Consider the following 16,548-nt stretch of genomic DNA (forward strand, 5'->3'; position numbering starts at 1 on the left):
CCTTGGCAGTAGAAATGATGAATAACTCCTTAACTCTAGGAAAATCCTACAAAGACTGTAGAAGCCCACTATGCCACTTACTCCTGGCAGGGTCTGCACAGGGTGCCACATCTGTCTGACACTGCAGCTGATCTAGGCTGTTCCTTGTTTCCGTCTGGTATCTCCAGTAAATGTTTTAATCCATACCTTATGGAGCTGAAGGCCTTTCCTAGTGGAGTCTGTGGAGAACATGTGCACAGGTGCACTACATCTGCTGTATCTTTCAGCACACACAGTATTTTGAGCTTTCAAATCACCCCCTTTGAAAAACCAGTCCCAGGTGCCCTCCCTGTGCTCAGGAAAACAGGCAACAGGCTATCCTCAGCATCCTAGTTATTTCTGAACCAGCAGCAGCTGCATTGAGAGATGAGCACAATAGCTCTTAGTTTTGGAAAAATCAGTGAACAGGTTTGGGAACTGCTGGCACATAGAGAAAACACACGCAAAGAATGTACAGGAAACATAGTAATGGTTTTGCAATTCTTGCATTTAATTACTTCAGCATGTGGGTTTTTCTTGGTATTCAGCCTTCTCCTTTCCACTGCAATCTTTTGTAGGAAACTTGCATAAATAAACACTTTTCCCAGGCCGGTACATAAACCAGATACACAGATGCACAAGCTTTTTTTTTTTTTACAGTTTTCTTAAGCCTTGGTTTCTTAACTTCTTAGGAGAGAAAGTGTAGTAAGAACCCATGATGCACTCAGACCCAACCCCTGAGGGTGAGATGCGCTCAGGGGAGAGGACTCCATGACGGAAGAACATGACACCAACCCTTTATAGAAACTACCATCCAACTTGGGCAGGAAGTGAGAGGCACAGAGCAGCCTCCCAAAGAACTCTGCTGTCTGCATGGTGTTGTCAAACAGCACACCAGAAAGGTCTGATTTTTACTGTTTCACTCTTGGCAAAATTGTGGCCTTTGGAGAGGAATCAACAAACCAAACCAGACCCGGGACAGATGTAACTTGCTCACCACCCCCCGCTCCCTTCAGCTCACGAAAACTTGAGACTATTCAGCCCTTGGCCTCAAGTCAGTGAAAGACTCGAATAATACAAACTTGACAAAAGGCAATTAAAAGATGGAAACACGAAGGGTAACGAGGTAAGAACAGGTAAAAACACGGGAATAAATGACACTGAAGGCGTTACACAGACACACACATTCAGGAGCAGGACCTTCCTCTGCAGCTCATAGATTTGACAGTGAAGCACAAATCCAACAAAGTCAGGCCAGCACAGGTAACATGCATTATTATCTAGCAGGCTTCAGGATGTCTAATTACTTTGTATTCTTGAATATAAAAGAGCTCAAAACTTATTAGTTCAGGAACTTCAGAGAGAACAAAGCCTGTAGGTAGCCTGAATTCCCCAAACTGGAAAAAAATTTCAAGTAATTGTGCTGGTAGGAAATATCAGGTGACATTATTCAAGGGGGTTTCTACCTGCATCCAGGCCTCTCGCAGCCCCAGCAGTTCTGTGTTGCTTCAGCACACAGCAGGTTTGTGTGGGCTCGTGTAACTGCGACACACTCGGTACCAGCACAGGGGAACAGCAGGGCTGGGCTCCACAGTGCAGCTGCTCACAGAACTTGGGAAAACAGTGCAGAAAGAAATTCTGGGGAGAGACTTTTTGATGAAGCAGACACTACATTTTGTAATTCGCTGTCAAAGGACTCAGATGCATCTGGTGAATTTGGCTTTAAGATTCCACAGGCAGAAACTGCAGCACAAAGCCCCAGGGCTCCCCTTCTCATTTCAGGGGCAGCTGCTGGCCTTTCCTAGACATGAATCAGTCCTACTGACCATCTCCAAGGACACATGACCTGTGAGCTGGGGGCAGGTTACCCCAGAACTGCCATGCAATGTGCATGAGAAATCAGCTATGCAGGGGGCAAGCACTTCCTACCACAACTCCTACAGTCTGGGGCAATGGATGTGTGCTAGCATGTTAAAAGTAATACTCCACAGTTAAAATGTCATTTTCCATAGGAAAAATGTTCCCTATACCTAGGAGCAGATCTAGGAGTACGAAAGATATCTAAGCAGATGCAAACAATTGTAGCCACAAACCATCAAAAAAAGAAATCTCAAATTAAAAATGAAATTTAAAACCAACTTAATTCCAAACAGTAGACAAGCCACCTATTGAAGCAGGCTCTCCAAAGAGTAAACCCAGGTTTAAAATATTACACACCACATTACTATCCAGCTAACAAAAACAAACAGCATCCCCCCCAACAAAAAAAAAACAGCCAAACTTTACAAACAGGATACAAACAGATTTCCTCTTGCAATAAGGATACTGGATAAAAAGTTATGGAATACACTGTGGTATGTTTACAGGGAGGTTGTTATTCCCTTCTGCCTAGTGCCTTCGCTCCACCAGCTTTTGTTCTGAGCTTGTGTTCAGTTCTCCCAGATGTGCTCCTTGCTTGGAGCAAGAGAACTTCCATTTGTCTGTGCAGAACAGGGTCTCCAGGAAGCAGGTGAGGACAAAGCTCACGCTTCTTGCTGCTCCAGTCCTGTGGTGGCTACTCCACAGCACTAAGCCAGTTACAGATATTCTGAGTTCAAGAAGTTTCTATCTCAGAGGCCTCATCTATGAAGTTAGCAACAGGACTAAGGAGCAGGAGTGGAAAGAGTTTATACTCTCCATTCCCATCCTCTGGGAGGAGAGGTGGATCACCCATTCCCAGGGTGTCCAGAGACTCAGCCTGGCTTGCTGGAGCTGTGAGTGGCACAATGGTTCCACTGCCTGATGGAGACTGGAGAGCAGGTTTCTCCTCCAGGGGAGGCAGCAGAAAGTCTTTTGGATCCTCCATCTTTCCTGCAACTTCACCTGAGGGTTGTTCTTCAAATAAGGAAAGCAGAGGGTTGGCCCTGTACTGGATCAGCTGCATATCTGAGGGAAAACAAACAGTTCAAAGTGTTTCACTAAGTGAAGGCTCTTATTCAAGGCAAGAAAACCTGGAGAGGCTGCTTCAGACTTGGTGCACTACAGGAAAGCCTCAAGATGGGCTTGGAAAGCCCCTACACCCATGGCTGCCAGAGTTGAGCCAAGGCCCTGTGTCTGCAAACATCAGGGTCTGAAGCCCACTCTAAGCCCCTGATTCCCATGGCATGTAATGGCAGCACTGCAGTGGCAACCCAGCAGCACTGCCCTTGGGGGGGTCACAGCACTGCCCTTGAGGGGTCACAGCACTGCCCTTGAGGTGTCACAGCACTGCCCTTGGGGGGGTCACAGCACTGCCCCTGGGGGGGTCACAGCACTGCCCTTGAGGGGTCACAGCACTGCCCTTGGGGGGGTCACAGCACTGCCCTTGAGGTGTCACAGCACTGCCCTTGAGGTGTCACAGCACTGCCCTTGAGGGGTCACAGCACTGCCCTTGGGGGGGGGGTCACAGCACTGCCCTTGAGGGGGGGGTCACAGCCTGCATAGGAGATACTGCCACAAGGACATTTGCAGTTCTGCTCCCCATTGTGGAACTTGTGTCATGTTTCTATGTGAAAAAGGAAACAGTCAGCACCACCACAGGGCACAGGATGGGCCTCTTGAGACTGAGGCACAGCTTCAAGATCAGTGAAACACCCTAGTCTTCACAAAAATTTTAAACTCAAAGAAGGAGATAAACCATATTACAGGCTACAAAAATTCAATTTCAATACCAAGTTTTGGAAGAGTCTGGAGCTGTCATAGTGCTCAGTGTTCCTTCCTACCCACCTTTGCTTCCTGCTGTTTCCCTCTCACTCGCTCCCAGACCTTCAGTGCTCTCTGTCAAGTTTTCCATCTGAAACAAAGCAGACAGAGAGTTAAGACAGAATGTTTAACAACAACAAAATTGAAGTCTTTACTGACTGGTTAACAGAATTAGAGGTGAAAGAGAAGGGAAGAGAGGTGGAGCAGCTGAGGAATGAGTCCATTGTTGCACACAAGGGCCTGCACACTGCTCTCTGAAGGACGCACAGTGAAATACAGACAAACTTAACTTACTAGGTCAAAAAAGATTCTGACTAGCAAATATTTGTTTTACCTTCCAAACCAGAAACTTTATTATAATCTGTCTTGTTGGGATAACAGTAAAACATGATTTCATTATGCAATTAAATTTTGCGGGCACCGCTTAAACACAGCTGCATTTTACATCAGTTGTAGTATAAACTCTTCTGAGGGGGAAGTCCTAATTTAAATATTATTCCAGGACTACAAAAAAATAACACTTACAAGAGGTTTTTTTAATAGTATGATTCAATTTTAGGAATTGGACTAAGAGAAGTTTGTGCTGAGCTTCTGTATGTCCTCTAAAGAAATCCCATACAGCCACATGCAGAACAAACATGGTGTATTGCATTACAATTTTCATTTAGTACTTTTCTTTCAGTCTTCAGACAGGCATTTCGAGTGTGTGACTACACTAGGAATGCAGGACTGGAAATTATCTTGAGATCCCTGTTAAATTCCTACATGCCAACACTGATAACTGACACCCTGGGGTCAGCCAGAAGGGATGAACTGGCAGTTTCAGGCTGTGCCCCAGCCCCACCCTCATGCTGCATCCCACAGGATTCAGCTCCCAGAATTCACCTTTCCCACCAAAGAAGCAAATGTTACTCTTACATTTTCCATACCAGGCGGTGTTTCCATCAAGTTCATATCCAGGGCTGGCAGCTCGGGATTAAATGTCTGAAAATAAAGCCAGACCATATGTCAACTAATAAAGTTCTTGAAACAGAACTGCAGAGACTCCTGAAGGGATGGCAGGAACAGCGTGCTGCTCCTTCCACTGAAGCACAGGGACAGTGGCTCCTCCATGGGCCTCCAGCCAGGTGCTTCAACCTGTGGCAGTAAACTGAGGTGACAGGAGAAGAAAAAGTCACCGTATTTCCCAGTGATTCCAGGAATACAGCTGAGTTTCACTCCATATCATAAAGCATAATCAAACACACAGTCAGGATGTGATGATATGTGACTGAGGATTATGAAGGACAAGCAAGGCTTCCCCCTTGAGTTATGTAGAACAGAAATCCTGCATGACCTGGGAAAGGCTTCCAGTGTTACCCTGAACACTGTAAATGCCTACGAATCATACTATCTGTAACTATTTGCTTCTCAGGATGTTCCCCCTCCTTACCCATTACAACATGGAATAAACCAGTAACATTTTATGATGCAACTTGAGCAGTATTTTTCAGAAATCATAACAGTGAGAAGACACTCACATCGCTGAATGCTTCGGCACCGAAGTTGTACTGCTTCCCTGACAGCATTGCTTGGAGCTCTTCAAGGCTGGCATCAATGCAGTTCAGAAAATCCTGAATTTCTTCTCTAAAAAACCAAAATGACATAGTACTGTAAGGCACAGTTAGCAAGCAGGTTGCTTACAATCCAGAATAACCCAACAGATGAAACCGCATTCCTGCATCACCTTTCACTCCAGCTTTGAGGTACAGGCACAAGGAAGACCACGTGAACAGCAAGCACAGCGACAGCTACCGGGTGAAAAAGCAGTTCCTCCCTCCACACCTACTTCCTCCCTCATTTTAATATCTGGTGAATGTTCTCAGATCCCAGCCTGTACACCAGTATGTGTTTAAACTAAGGTCTGATGGTTTTCCCCTGAACAATAAATGACAAGCAAAGGGATGGAAGTAATCTGGGCCTGAAGGAACTCTACCTACTTTGAAACATCAGCTTGTTGCCAAATTGGACATGTTTCCAGGGACAGTGGGCAGGAATTGAAGGACAGTGAAGGAAGTGAAAAGATGGCTGCAGGCACAGTGCCCATACCAAGTGTCTTGCTGTGCCATCAGCTCCTCCTGTACTGAATTCTCAGCTGTGAGGAACAGGCAGCTCCCAGTGCCCAGGAGGGAAGGTACTGCAGGGCCTTCAGATTACACAAGTGCTGGGACACCATCCCAGACCTTCCTACCTGCCACTGACCACAGCAGGAGAGCTGTAGGAGCAAGAATCAAAGCAGGTTCCTCGATCCAGCTCTCCTGCAGCCGCAGTGACGGCGTTGGCAAAGCTCAGGGGCTGAAGCAGAGCTGGGAGCTGCACACAGGTGGTGTGGAGTGGGAACCCACAGCCTGCATCCCTCATCCAGGGGTGTCTGATCTGACAGGGCACCTGGGAACACCTCTGCACGACTGAGGGGTAGAGAAAGGAAAGAACACTGAGCTGACACCCACTGGCCACTGGGACAATCCACGTCAAGGTCCCAGGAACAAAATGGCCACAGTGCACACCCGAGATCAGTGCCCTTCACCTGCTGCTTGGCAGCTCCTGGCAGTGCCAGCAGTGGGCTGATGGGACAGACTGACCTTCACAGGCCCTAGGATGAACACACCAGCAGTCAGGCACACTAGTTACCACAGAGGTGACAGGGGAACTTGCCCTTTTACAGTGTGTAATGCCAAGCCTTGGCTTTTTCAAGCCCTGCTAAGAGAGGCACAGGGAATTCACTTCATCAATGACAATTCAAAAGCTGATTCCCTACATTCTGCCAAACACATCCTACAAAACTCCAACAAGACCCCACAAGGTGATGACAGTGTAACAGTTTTCAGAAACAAGTTAATACCTGTCCAGCAAAGGATCATTTTGATTTCCAGAGTTGTTCTCATTCAAGATGGAGTCAATCACTGACACGGGGTCCTCTGGAGCATTTGGTTGTGCAGTATGGAGTTCCACAGCAGCACTGCCTATTTCACTGGATTTGCTGACATCATTTACAGGAACTGGTGGGACAGGTTCTGCACAGTTTAACTCACTTGGCTGTGATACTTGACAAAGAGGTAAGCCGGGATCCACAGCTGCCTGTGGCTCTCTGAAATGTAATCCCAAGAGAAACAACACACAGGAGAATTCATCAACTGCATTACTATTCATTTCAGCTTTAGCATCCCGAACCTTAATAACACCAAGCCAGTCGAGAGTTCAAACAATGAACTGGTTTTTAGAAAAAGCAGCAAAGTGTCTTCCTAAACGCAGATGAAGAATTTCTTATTACAGCTTATACAGAGAGTACATATCAGGGCAAAACACCCCATTTTCCCAGGCTAAAAGCAGCAATATAATACATGGAAATTAGGCAGGAGGGAAACTCCTAACAGACAGACTCTCAAAAGAAAAGACTCCAAATTGGTCCATATTTCACGCTGGGTGTTATAAACTAAATGGGTTTTCACTAGAATCTGCTGCCACACAGAGGATGTCTTCCCTAGGCTATGCTTAGTGAGAGAAGTACTGAGACTGGAGATAAAACTATACATCTTGATTTGTCTGTCAGTAACCTATATACATTTTGGATTGTTTATTAGTCACCTCTATATGCATTCAGGTCCCTGTTCAGTCGAAAAGTCAAGTATGTCCTTATTTGTTGAACAGGCAGAAAAGCCTCAGCAAATCAAACCTGAAGTGCCCATCAGCCTGATAGGCCTCTAGGCACTCCTGAAGAGACACAAGCTCTGACCATGACCAGTGGTACATGCTGTAAAAAGGAGAGCCCACAACAGGCCTGTCATGCACAAACGGTGTGAACATTCAGAGAGGCTGTTTCCCAGAATCCACATGGAATCACCAACATTAACACAACTACCAGTTAACAACCCAAGCATAAACGTGTGCTTTGGACATACCTGGCTCTGCCACTCGTGTGTGCCACGGCGAGGAGGCCATCAGTGGCATTTTCCAGGGTGTCAGTGATATCTCGGATGATGAGACCTGTGCCATTTCCATCCTCTTCATCTGCACTATGTTCGGAAAAAGCCATCTGCAGATACAGCACAGAATGAGTAAACCACAGGCTCTGACCTTTTCTTTTTTTATTTTGAAGCCCCACTCTTCTTGCAGCTTCTCTTTCCTGTTCCGATTTTATCTGTGACCAGTTGTACTGCTTTGCACAATTTTACAGCCAGAGCAATGCTCTAAAGCTGCCCATTGCAAAAGGGAGAGCATTTGATTACAAGATCAGTGTATTTGTAGCTACAGGGTAGACTGGTATCCCCAGGTATCATTCTGTTCAACCCACTGCCTGTTTCCCTGGGGACACTTACAGCTTGGCCACTCTCCACAGGTATGCGGACGTACTGACGGCTGTACTTGGAGGGTGAAGCACCTGCAGCGTCTGTGAGAGACCTGAGAAAACCAACAGCTTTAGAACATTGTTAGTTCCACAGGAAGGAGCTGCAGCAGTGCCAAATACATGCAGTAGTAGTAAGGACAATCATTCTTTCCCTCCTATCTTGGGAATGTGTGTCAGGAAGGGCACTGCAGGCAGTCTGCACTACACATACGCTGCGTTTGGAAGAAGTCAGTCACATGTGCATGTTTTGAGAGTTACCACTTCTGATAACCATGCCCTTCGGAACTGAGTACGTATAGAATATTCTCTCCCCGCCTATTTTTTTTAGTGGTAAGGAGGAAAATCTTTATTTTGTGCTTGATTCAACTTCCATCAGCTTTCTCAAGTTTGAATATACAAGTAATAAAAATATACTTCATACACTAGAAGCCAATTTATGCCTATAATTCACATCTGACATGGATCTGGGACCTATAAAGTAATTACCTTTTTCTTTTGACCCCAACAATGTAATTTCCTCGCATCAAACTTAGTATAAATTGAAGAATCTAAAAAGGAAAAACAAGGGAAAAAAAACAAAACCAAGTGGTCAGCATAGCAATCCTAATATCAAATTCTTAATTCTGATTTTACTATAAAATGATGCAGTTATGTGACTGAAATTAACAGGTAAATTAAAAATCCATTTGCAATTGTATCTTAAGAACCAAAACAAGAGTTACAAACTGCACAGAACTTATCCCACTTCCACAGTTGGGGTTTTTTTTGAAATGCAATATAACAGCACAAGTCACTAGAGGATTCCAGACCAGAAACAGCTGAGGGATAAACCAGAGAAAATTTGTTCCAGTGCGCAAGCTCCTACAGTTTCCAGGTTCCATATTCACTTCACAAGTGGTCTAAGTGTGTCCTGGTCCAAGATCTTTCACAGACTCGGTTCCATGTGCCTGCAATCTTGTGTTCTGGGCTCCTGTTACCATGCACTGCCTCCACACACTGACATCTTACTATGACTTTTCCTTAGTGCTTTGCTCGTGGTTCTTTACTGTGCTACTTCTGGGACACTCAGGAACTGTGAACATTTTCTTTCTGCTGTATCAATACAGCCTGTTCAGCTCTGTGTCATTTGTCATTCTACATAAGCAAAGAATGCCATGAAGTATCACAGAGGCAGGAATAAGGATGGTAGCACTGAAGATGCTGCAATGGTACCTTAGACAGCAGCTTCTGTTGTTGACTGTGCTTCTGCCTTAGAACTGCCACTTCTTTCCACAGGGCCTTATTTTCTCTGCAATGCAGAATAAATCAGAAGACAGAGGATGAACAGAGTTTACTTTATATGCTCTAGTTTTACAGCTTTCAAACTTTCACAGTACCTTGCAGGACTAATGACAACATTCCCTCTATGGATAACTAACTCAGGTAATCCAATCCACTAGCATAAACTCTGGGTTAATTTAACTCCATCAGGCAGGACCAAACGCTCAATAAGTGCACCCTCATCCTCTGCTACTCCACCAATAATCTTAATCTGAGGTATTCCTTCAAAGCCTCAAAGCTGTCAAATAAAGACTGTGTGTTACACTCAGCCTGTTTCCAAGCACCAACAGCCTCAGGACAGGTTCAAAGGTGGTGTTCAAGGTGGTGTTGGGTTTTTTTAAAGAAACAGAGGGAGTAAGGTATCTCCTGAACTCTGGTTGATACCTGCTGGCATACCAATGACCTAAATGAATTACCAGTGCCTATATGAAGAGGATCTGTGGGAACAGAGATGAGGATGTGCAAAGTCCACTTCCAATTAGAAAGAAAACCAAACACTAATTGTCCTTCACTGCATCTAACCCTGTTTGTGTTCAGAAAAGGAAATGTTTTGATTGCCCTAAAAAGCTGCTGGCAACCAAAGTGAAATCTCGAGACAGTCAACAAACTCCCAGTCTTAATCTCCAGTCTGTAACTGAATTATAAAACCAAACAAGATTCAGAATGTTGTGTGGGGTGGAATGGGCATTCTTAGGAAAAAATACAGCTTCACCTGTTTCCAGTCCAAATGAAACCCATATTTAGCCAAGCTCCACCAGATATAAGCCACATTTAATGTATAAGCGCCTCCGAAACAGCTGAGTCTACCTCTTCATATTAGCCAGCCTGACATCCATGTTGTTCTGCTGCTCTCTCATCTCCTGCACCTCGGACAGGACTTTGTGCAAATCCTCCGTGCAGACCTTGAGATCCTCGGTTCTCACTGCAGACACCTAAAATAGGTACACATGCTTTACTACAAACAGTGCCTTGCATACTCCTTGCTGCAAGGAGAGTGCAGTCAGTCTGCAGAACAGGTACAGGCTCTGCTATGACACCAGGTAACACTGTAATTCTTACATGTCACAGAACACCACAACTGCTACATGTCACAGTCCTTAGGACAGTCTGCACTGTATGAAAAAAACAAGACGTCAATGAAAAGATGAGATTACCACTTTGTACCTGAAGACAGTAGATTCATGACTGTAATTCATGATAAAAACCACTGATTCAAGGGGCTTTCCCCGGGGGCTCTCTGCCCTCTAGTGTCACAGGCAAACACCAGCCAAAAGCAAAACACAATTGACAGTGGAAGAAGAACAAGATGATCATATTCCTTCTGGGTGTGAGTACATCTGCCAGCAGAGGAGTAACAAATTTCCATTAAGTTCCTGGAGGATGAAGGTGTCAAGTTAGATGCATCCTACTTGATCTGAAAATTTGTCCCACACCAGCTGAATTGCAGATTCCCATATTGGTGTTTCCTCTACTACCTCTCTGCTCAGCAATATTCCAAAGGTACAGAGACTTGTCTCCAGAAAGAAGAGTCCAATCTGCTCTTCTGCCCACAGCAGAATCCGTGAATGTTGCCACTTCACATGGTGGTGGAAGAGCCACCAGAAAGCAAAAAGCTCACCACCTCCTTCCTGCACCTCTATGTTAAACATTTTCGGTTCCTTCAGGAACTCTCTCTGCAGTGGGAGCATTGTTAGCTATGACACAATTCAGGATTTTGAAAACGACAGGTCTAGTGCATCACAGCTCGGAATGACACATCCAGGTTTTGTGGCATCATTTTAAACATCATTTTGCCAAATACTGACTATGATGGAACCAAACAGAGTTGCACCAGATATCCCTCCTAACCTACAGCATACTGGGAGTTTTCTTCTTATTCTACTAAATTCCAAGCAGGAGGTGAAAGCATCTGGGATTGGCCTGCTGAGGTGTAAGATAACTTCCACACAGGTTGGCTAACAGATCCCGTCTTCCAAAGGGCAAGGGGATGGTCAGAAGCAGACCTATGGTGTTATAAACCAACATCCCACTCCTTCATGCTGGAACAGAACACAGCTGTTGTGCAATCACTCCTCAGACATGACTATTTTCTTAACACAGTCCTGTGATGCAAAGGATGGACTGAAGGGTCTGACAGTTCTCTTCCCTGTCTGCAGTTTAGAAGCTTCACTGTTTGTTGCAGGTAATAACTTATGCTAATGTACCCAGGGTGCATCCCAAACGGAATTCATGGCTGTCTGATTTCTTTTCAACACACCACCTCTCCATGGGGAAGACACCTGAAAGATGCAGGCAGCAGGTGGGAATTTCAAATGTGGCCAGTCTCTAAAAAAAGGCTCCAACTAAAACATTCTGCCCAAGTGCATGGAACTGCTCTTCAGTCTCCAACTGGCTAATTAGGGTGGTGCATTCAAACCTGCATTCCTGACAGAGACTTGAAATCCAGTTTATAGCCAATACTGGAATATGGCTCCATTCCAGGCAGTAAAACAGCAAGAAAACTAATAACTGTTTTGCAAAAAAATCACTAATATTTCCTGTGCAACAAAGAAAATGTTTCACCAACCTATTCAATACTTTACATGGATGTCCTTGGCACTAAGCAGAGCTTTTGTCTTTTCATCTAGAACACTCCACCCAGTGCCCCACCCCTGGGACACACAGTGCCACACCTGTTGTCACTGGCTGCCTGCCCCAACACGTGTGGTGCTGGGACACGTGTGGTGCTGGGACACGCGTGGTCTGGGACACGCGTGGTCTGGGACACACGTGGTGCTGGGACACGCGTGGTGCTGGGACACGCGTGGTGCTGGGACACGCGTGGTGCTGGGACACGCGCTGCTCACACGGGGGGAGCACTGGCCTGAGCCAGCACTGGGGAATCGATTCTGGCTCCAAGCAGGGGCAGCTCAGCGAGGAATCGATCCAAACACAATTGCGGCTCTCCAGCCTACCCTGGGCTTTTATTACCCTGGGCAATGCAGCCACACCTGACGACAGCCTAAAGAAAAGATTCTGCCGTTCACATGTCAACATGATGTATCATGATACTCTCTTCCTTAAGATATTATGGGCAGTAATGTGTCAAGAGAAGATGAATATCTGTGCAGAAACAGGTCAGGCAAGGCCTGAACGTACAAAAGAAAACCAGAAAGTGCTCATAAAGATGTAGCTTAGTGGTAACATAGTTTTGGAGGAACACTATAATTTATGCAAACTCACCCAAATGAAATGATTACTGAGGCCCTTGCTAATTTTCAATGAGTGTCAAATGAAAATGTATTTCTTTTGCTTCTTTCACTTTGTGCCTCTCTCTGAGTTGGAGACGCTGACAGAACTGTAGACTGTGATAAGCTGCAATCAGGGATATGAGCTCTGTGGAAAGGGCTCTTGTTTGATGGAGATGCAGAATGTGGTCCTATCCCAGTGCATTGCCAACAGCAGGGAGGGTTTTGTCTAAGCACTGGCACGAGGAGGCCCAGCTAAGCACCAGCATGGCACCGTGAGGGAGTTACTAAGGCTTGCATCAGGATGTACAACCTTGTTTCCCATGGCATTTGCTGGCTCTGAAACACCCATACATGCTGTTAATAAGCCACTTTTCATGACACAGTGAAGTAAACATTGTGCTTAGACTGTACCTTGCGCTTGATGTTTTCCAGTAAATGTGCCTTCCCTTGCTTGAAGAAAGGGTGCTGGAATTCAATGACTGAGCTCTTCTCTGCTGTAATGATACCATTCTCCAGAGCAATCACCTTCCTGAAACCATCTGTGGAGAGGAATCAGCAAAGGCATTTCTCCCAGTACAAAGCTGACTGTTACAACATACAGCTAAAGAAAACTCCAAGGCTACCAAAATATCCAAAGCACCACAGTTACTAGGAGCAGAAACTATGAAAAACGGCCAAAGCAGCTTTTGCTGGTGCTCAGTGATTTCACTGCTTTGATCTTCACAGCTAGAGAACGTGTCCACAGTACCATGGAACGCCCTGGCAGGCTGCACACACAGCTGTGTGGCAGAGGTCACCAAGTGTCCATGGGCAAGACAGTCATGTCCAAAACACCACAGCAGTTAGTTAGAAATGAGATTTGTTATGACATCTTACACAGAATCTTGTCCCAGTGCAAGCAGAGGAACAGTACACCTTCCCCTTTCATCCCTGACAACTACATATCAAAGCAAATGCTGTCATGCACCACCATGGTCTACAGAATAAAGCAAGATAGGGAAATTAGTTCCCTGCCTGTGCAAATACCTGCAGCAGAGCACCTTCTCCAAGTATGGAGAACTGTCTGCACAAAGTGAGACATTGCTAGCTCTATGTCCATCACTGTTTAAGCACCACAGGGTAGAGGCAGGACAGAGCTGACAGACCAATCCATCTCTCTCCTTGCTCAAGTTTTTAACACAGTTAATGGATTCCAGCTTCACTGTGCCCCAACAGTGTTGGCGTTACGGAGCCAGGATAGGTCCACCAGGAAAAGGAGGCTGCCACTGCATTGCATGTCTTCATAGGAATATTTGCATTTTCACATTTACCCTGGCTACAAAGGAAGTGACAATTGTTTCTTTGGATTACCCTTTGTCACTCAAGTAACAGGGTCACAGAAACAGCAACACATGACACAAAGAACTGCATCTACCCTCTGTCCAAACACTAAACAGGTGTGCTTTCTCTCACATCTGACAAAATCTATACAAGCATCAGCTAGAGAGACCAGGCAAACTACTGGACATGGACAGAGAGCTCCTCCCTCTCACTCCCAATGAAATTCTAACTAAGGCAGCATCTCCTGTGCACTTTGCCCTTCCACTGGGCCCAGAAGCTTCTGCAGCTATTCCTGCTGGGTGCTGCAGTCTCTCTCTCACAGCATCCCTTTGCCTGGAGACGCTGTACACGTGCTATAAAATGCTGCCACGTGACGCTCACAAGCACAGAAAATGTAATGAGAAACATAGTCCAGCTCAGCCCATCAGCAGGACTGATCAGGCTCCAACACACCAATGCAAGCAAAAGCAATGGCAGCCCCAAATCCAGGCAATTTTTTTCACATTCTAGGAGTATGGGTGTATACACAGCCTTTGCTCCCCAGGGTACACATATGTTTGCTGCTACATTAACAGCACCACTGGAGCCCAGGGAACCCCACCCTGGGGGGTTCTTACATATTCTTACAGCTGTTGCTCTAAAGGACTTGGAGTAGAAACACAAAAACCAAAAACCAAGCTCTACCATCAGTGTTTTCTTTTGCAAAGCAAACTCAAGGCCAGAACCCAGGTTTTCAGGGATGAGACTTGCCAAGTCTACTTGCTTGTTTAAAGAAATCCAAAATGAAGCCAAGGACCAATGAACTTGGCAGAGAGAACACGTAGCAACAGCTGATGCTTACACATGTTGAGCTGCCGTATGAAGCTGGAGATATTGTTGTGTTTGAAGTACTTAGGGAGCAGCTCCTTGGCAAACCTCTGCTCATCCAGAATGCAGAAATTCTCGCCATTCTAGGAAATAAACAGGAGTAACAGTTAATGAACAAGCACAGCTTTCCTAAGATGTTGCTCTTAAGTGAAGACCATAAATCAGCAGAGACGAGCAAAACACTTCACCAAGGGAACTGCCTGTGGGAATACTTCTCAGTACTTGGGACTGGACTAAAAAATTTTAATACAGAGACACAGTTACATGGAACACTTCTATTGCATAGGGATTTTCTTAAAGCCCTGATGCTTTGATCTTAATCCAAAGCAAAATTGTTCTAAAAACCTGCTCTCCTTGTCCACAGGAAACATAAGCATTGCTCAAACACAATGGAATTCACACCACTAGAGAGATTTCATCTCCCTTCATCAGTCTGACCAGCTCCTGACAAGATTATTCCATTGTATGTGCTACGTCATCACTAAAAATAACCAAGTAACGTTGCTGTTAGTTGTCTGAACCAAAAGTTCAGACAACACAACCCAGCGGTGACCAGGGGTAAGTGAGACACCAGCAGTCTCAGATTTATCATATGCTCAAGATCAAACTTCCTGGAAGCGGCCAGAGGTTTTTTGCATCACTTTTAATGCTATTCACAAAGAGAACAAAAACATTGTGTTTCTTTTTATCTTTTCCTTGTAGAGGACAAACAGCTAAAAACAAAGGAGAAAATCCCTCGGATTTAAAAATGACAGGGACAAAAATAAACACGGTGCTTGTCTGGGGTGTGTGGTCTGTGTGTCCGTGCCCTGTGCCCGCGGGGCGCATCGGCCTCCGCTCCGCAAACAAAACTAACAGTTGATGACTCCTTTCCCCACCCGATGCCGGTGACCGGGAATTCGGGACCGGCCCCCGGGCCGCACCGGGGCTGCGCGGGCAGCGCGGCGTCCCGGGCACAGCCGCGGGGCTGCCCCACCGGGCTCGGGGGATCCGGGCAGCCGGGGATCCTCCTCCTCCCTCGCCGCCGCCGCCGCCGCCGCCCGGCCCGCAGGGCCCCGCACTCCCCACCACCCCGAGCCCTCCGCGCAGGCCTCCTCGGGCCGGGCCCGCGCGGCCGCCTCACCCTGCTCCAGCAGATGACGTCGTCGCTGTCCGGGTCCTCCAGCAGCGCCCAGAGCTTGGCGAGAAAGCCGGGGACGGGCGCGGGGCCTGGGCCGGGGCCGGGGCCGGAGCCGGGGCCGGGCGCGGCGGGGCCGCGGGGCAGCGCGGGCGCCTCCCGCATCCTGGGGCCAGGCCGGGCCGGGTCGGGCCGCGGGGCCGCTGCGCGCACTGCGGGGCGGGGCCGGCGCGTGGGGCGAGCGCTCATTGGCGGGAACCGCCCGGCCCCGCCCCGCGGCCGCGAGCGTGGCTCTTGTTGTGCTCCCAGGGGAGCGCGCGGCCGCGTGACGTCACCGCGCGCATTTAAAGGGCCCCCCCAGCCCGGCCCCCCCCCCGGCGCCGCCCGCCGACTGTGCGGGGCTGTCCGGCCCTGTCCGGGGCTGTCCGGCCCTGCCGGGCCTGCTCGGGCCTCCCCGCACCTCCCCGCACCTCCCCGCACCGGCGGACGAGCCCTGGGCGGGGCGGGCAGGTGCGAGCGCGGACAGCGCTCCGCGCGTGCGGCCGGGGCGCTCCCGCAGGTGCGGGGCGGGG

At 47.3% G+C, this 16,548-nt stretch overlaps 1 protein-coding gene across 1 annotated transcript; it reads right to left on the reverse strand.

Moving 5' to 3' along the window:
* Positions 1–508: 508 nt before the first annotated feature.
* LOC108509081 (heat shock factor protein 3-like) lies at positions 509–16,167 on the reverse strand. Its single transcript, XM_017838325.1, has 13 exons — positions 15,983–16,167; positions 14,834–14,942; positions 13,084–13,211; positions 10,250–10,374; positions 9,335–9,410; positions 8,609–8,670; positions 8,094–8,175; positions 7,677–7,810; positions 6,620–6,865; positions 5,259–5,364; positions 4,657–4,722; positions 3,763–3,829; positions 509–2,943 (listed from the first exon to the last, which is right to left on the reverse strand). Exons 1-13 carry the CDS (start codon positions 16,139–16,141, stop codon positions 2,612–2,614), a joined length of 1,692 nt encoding a protein of 563 aa, XP_017693814.1. The 5' UTR covers positions 16,142–16,167; the 3' UTR covers positions 509–2,611.
* Positions 16,168–16,548: the final 381 nt, after the last annotated feature.

This window comes from Lepidothrix coronata, unplaced genomic scaffold, assembly GCF_001604755.1.
Source record: "Lepidothrix coronata isolate B3197 unplaced genomic scaffold, Lepidothrix_coronata-1.0 Scaffold331, whole genome shotgun sequence".
NCBI lineage: Eukaryota > Metazoa > Chordata > Aves > Passeriformes > Pipridae > Lepidothrix > Lepidothrix coronata.

Coding starts and splice junctions, on each gene's coding strand:
- LOC108509081 (XM_017838325.1), bottom strand. CDS start 16,141: ATGCGGGAGGCGCCCGCGCTGCCCCGCGGCCCCGCCGCGCCCGGCCCC. Junction 7,811..8,093: donor CTGTGGAGAGTGGCCAAGCT/GTAAGTGTCCCC, acceptor CTGTATCTGCAG/ATGGCTTTTTCCGAACATAG. Junction 2,944..3,762: donor GGAAACAGCAGGAAGCAAAG/GTGGGTAGGAAG, acceptor GTTTTCCCTCAG/ATATGCAGCTGATCCAGTAC.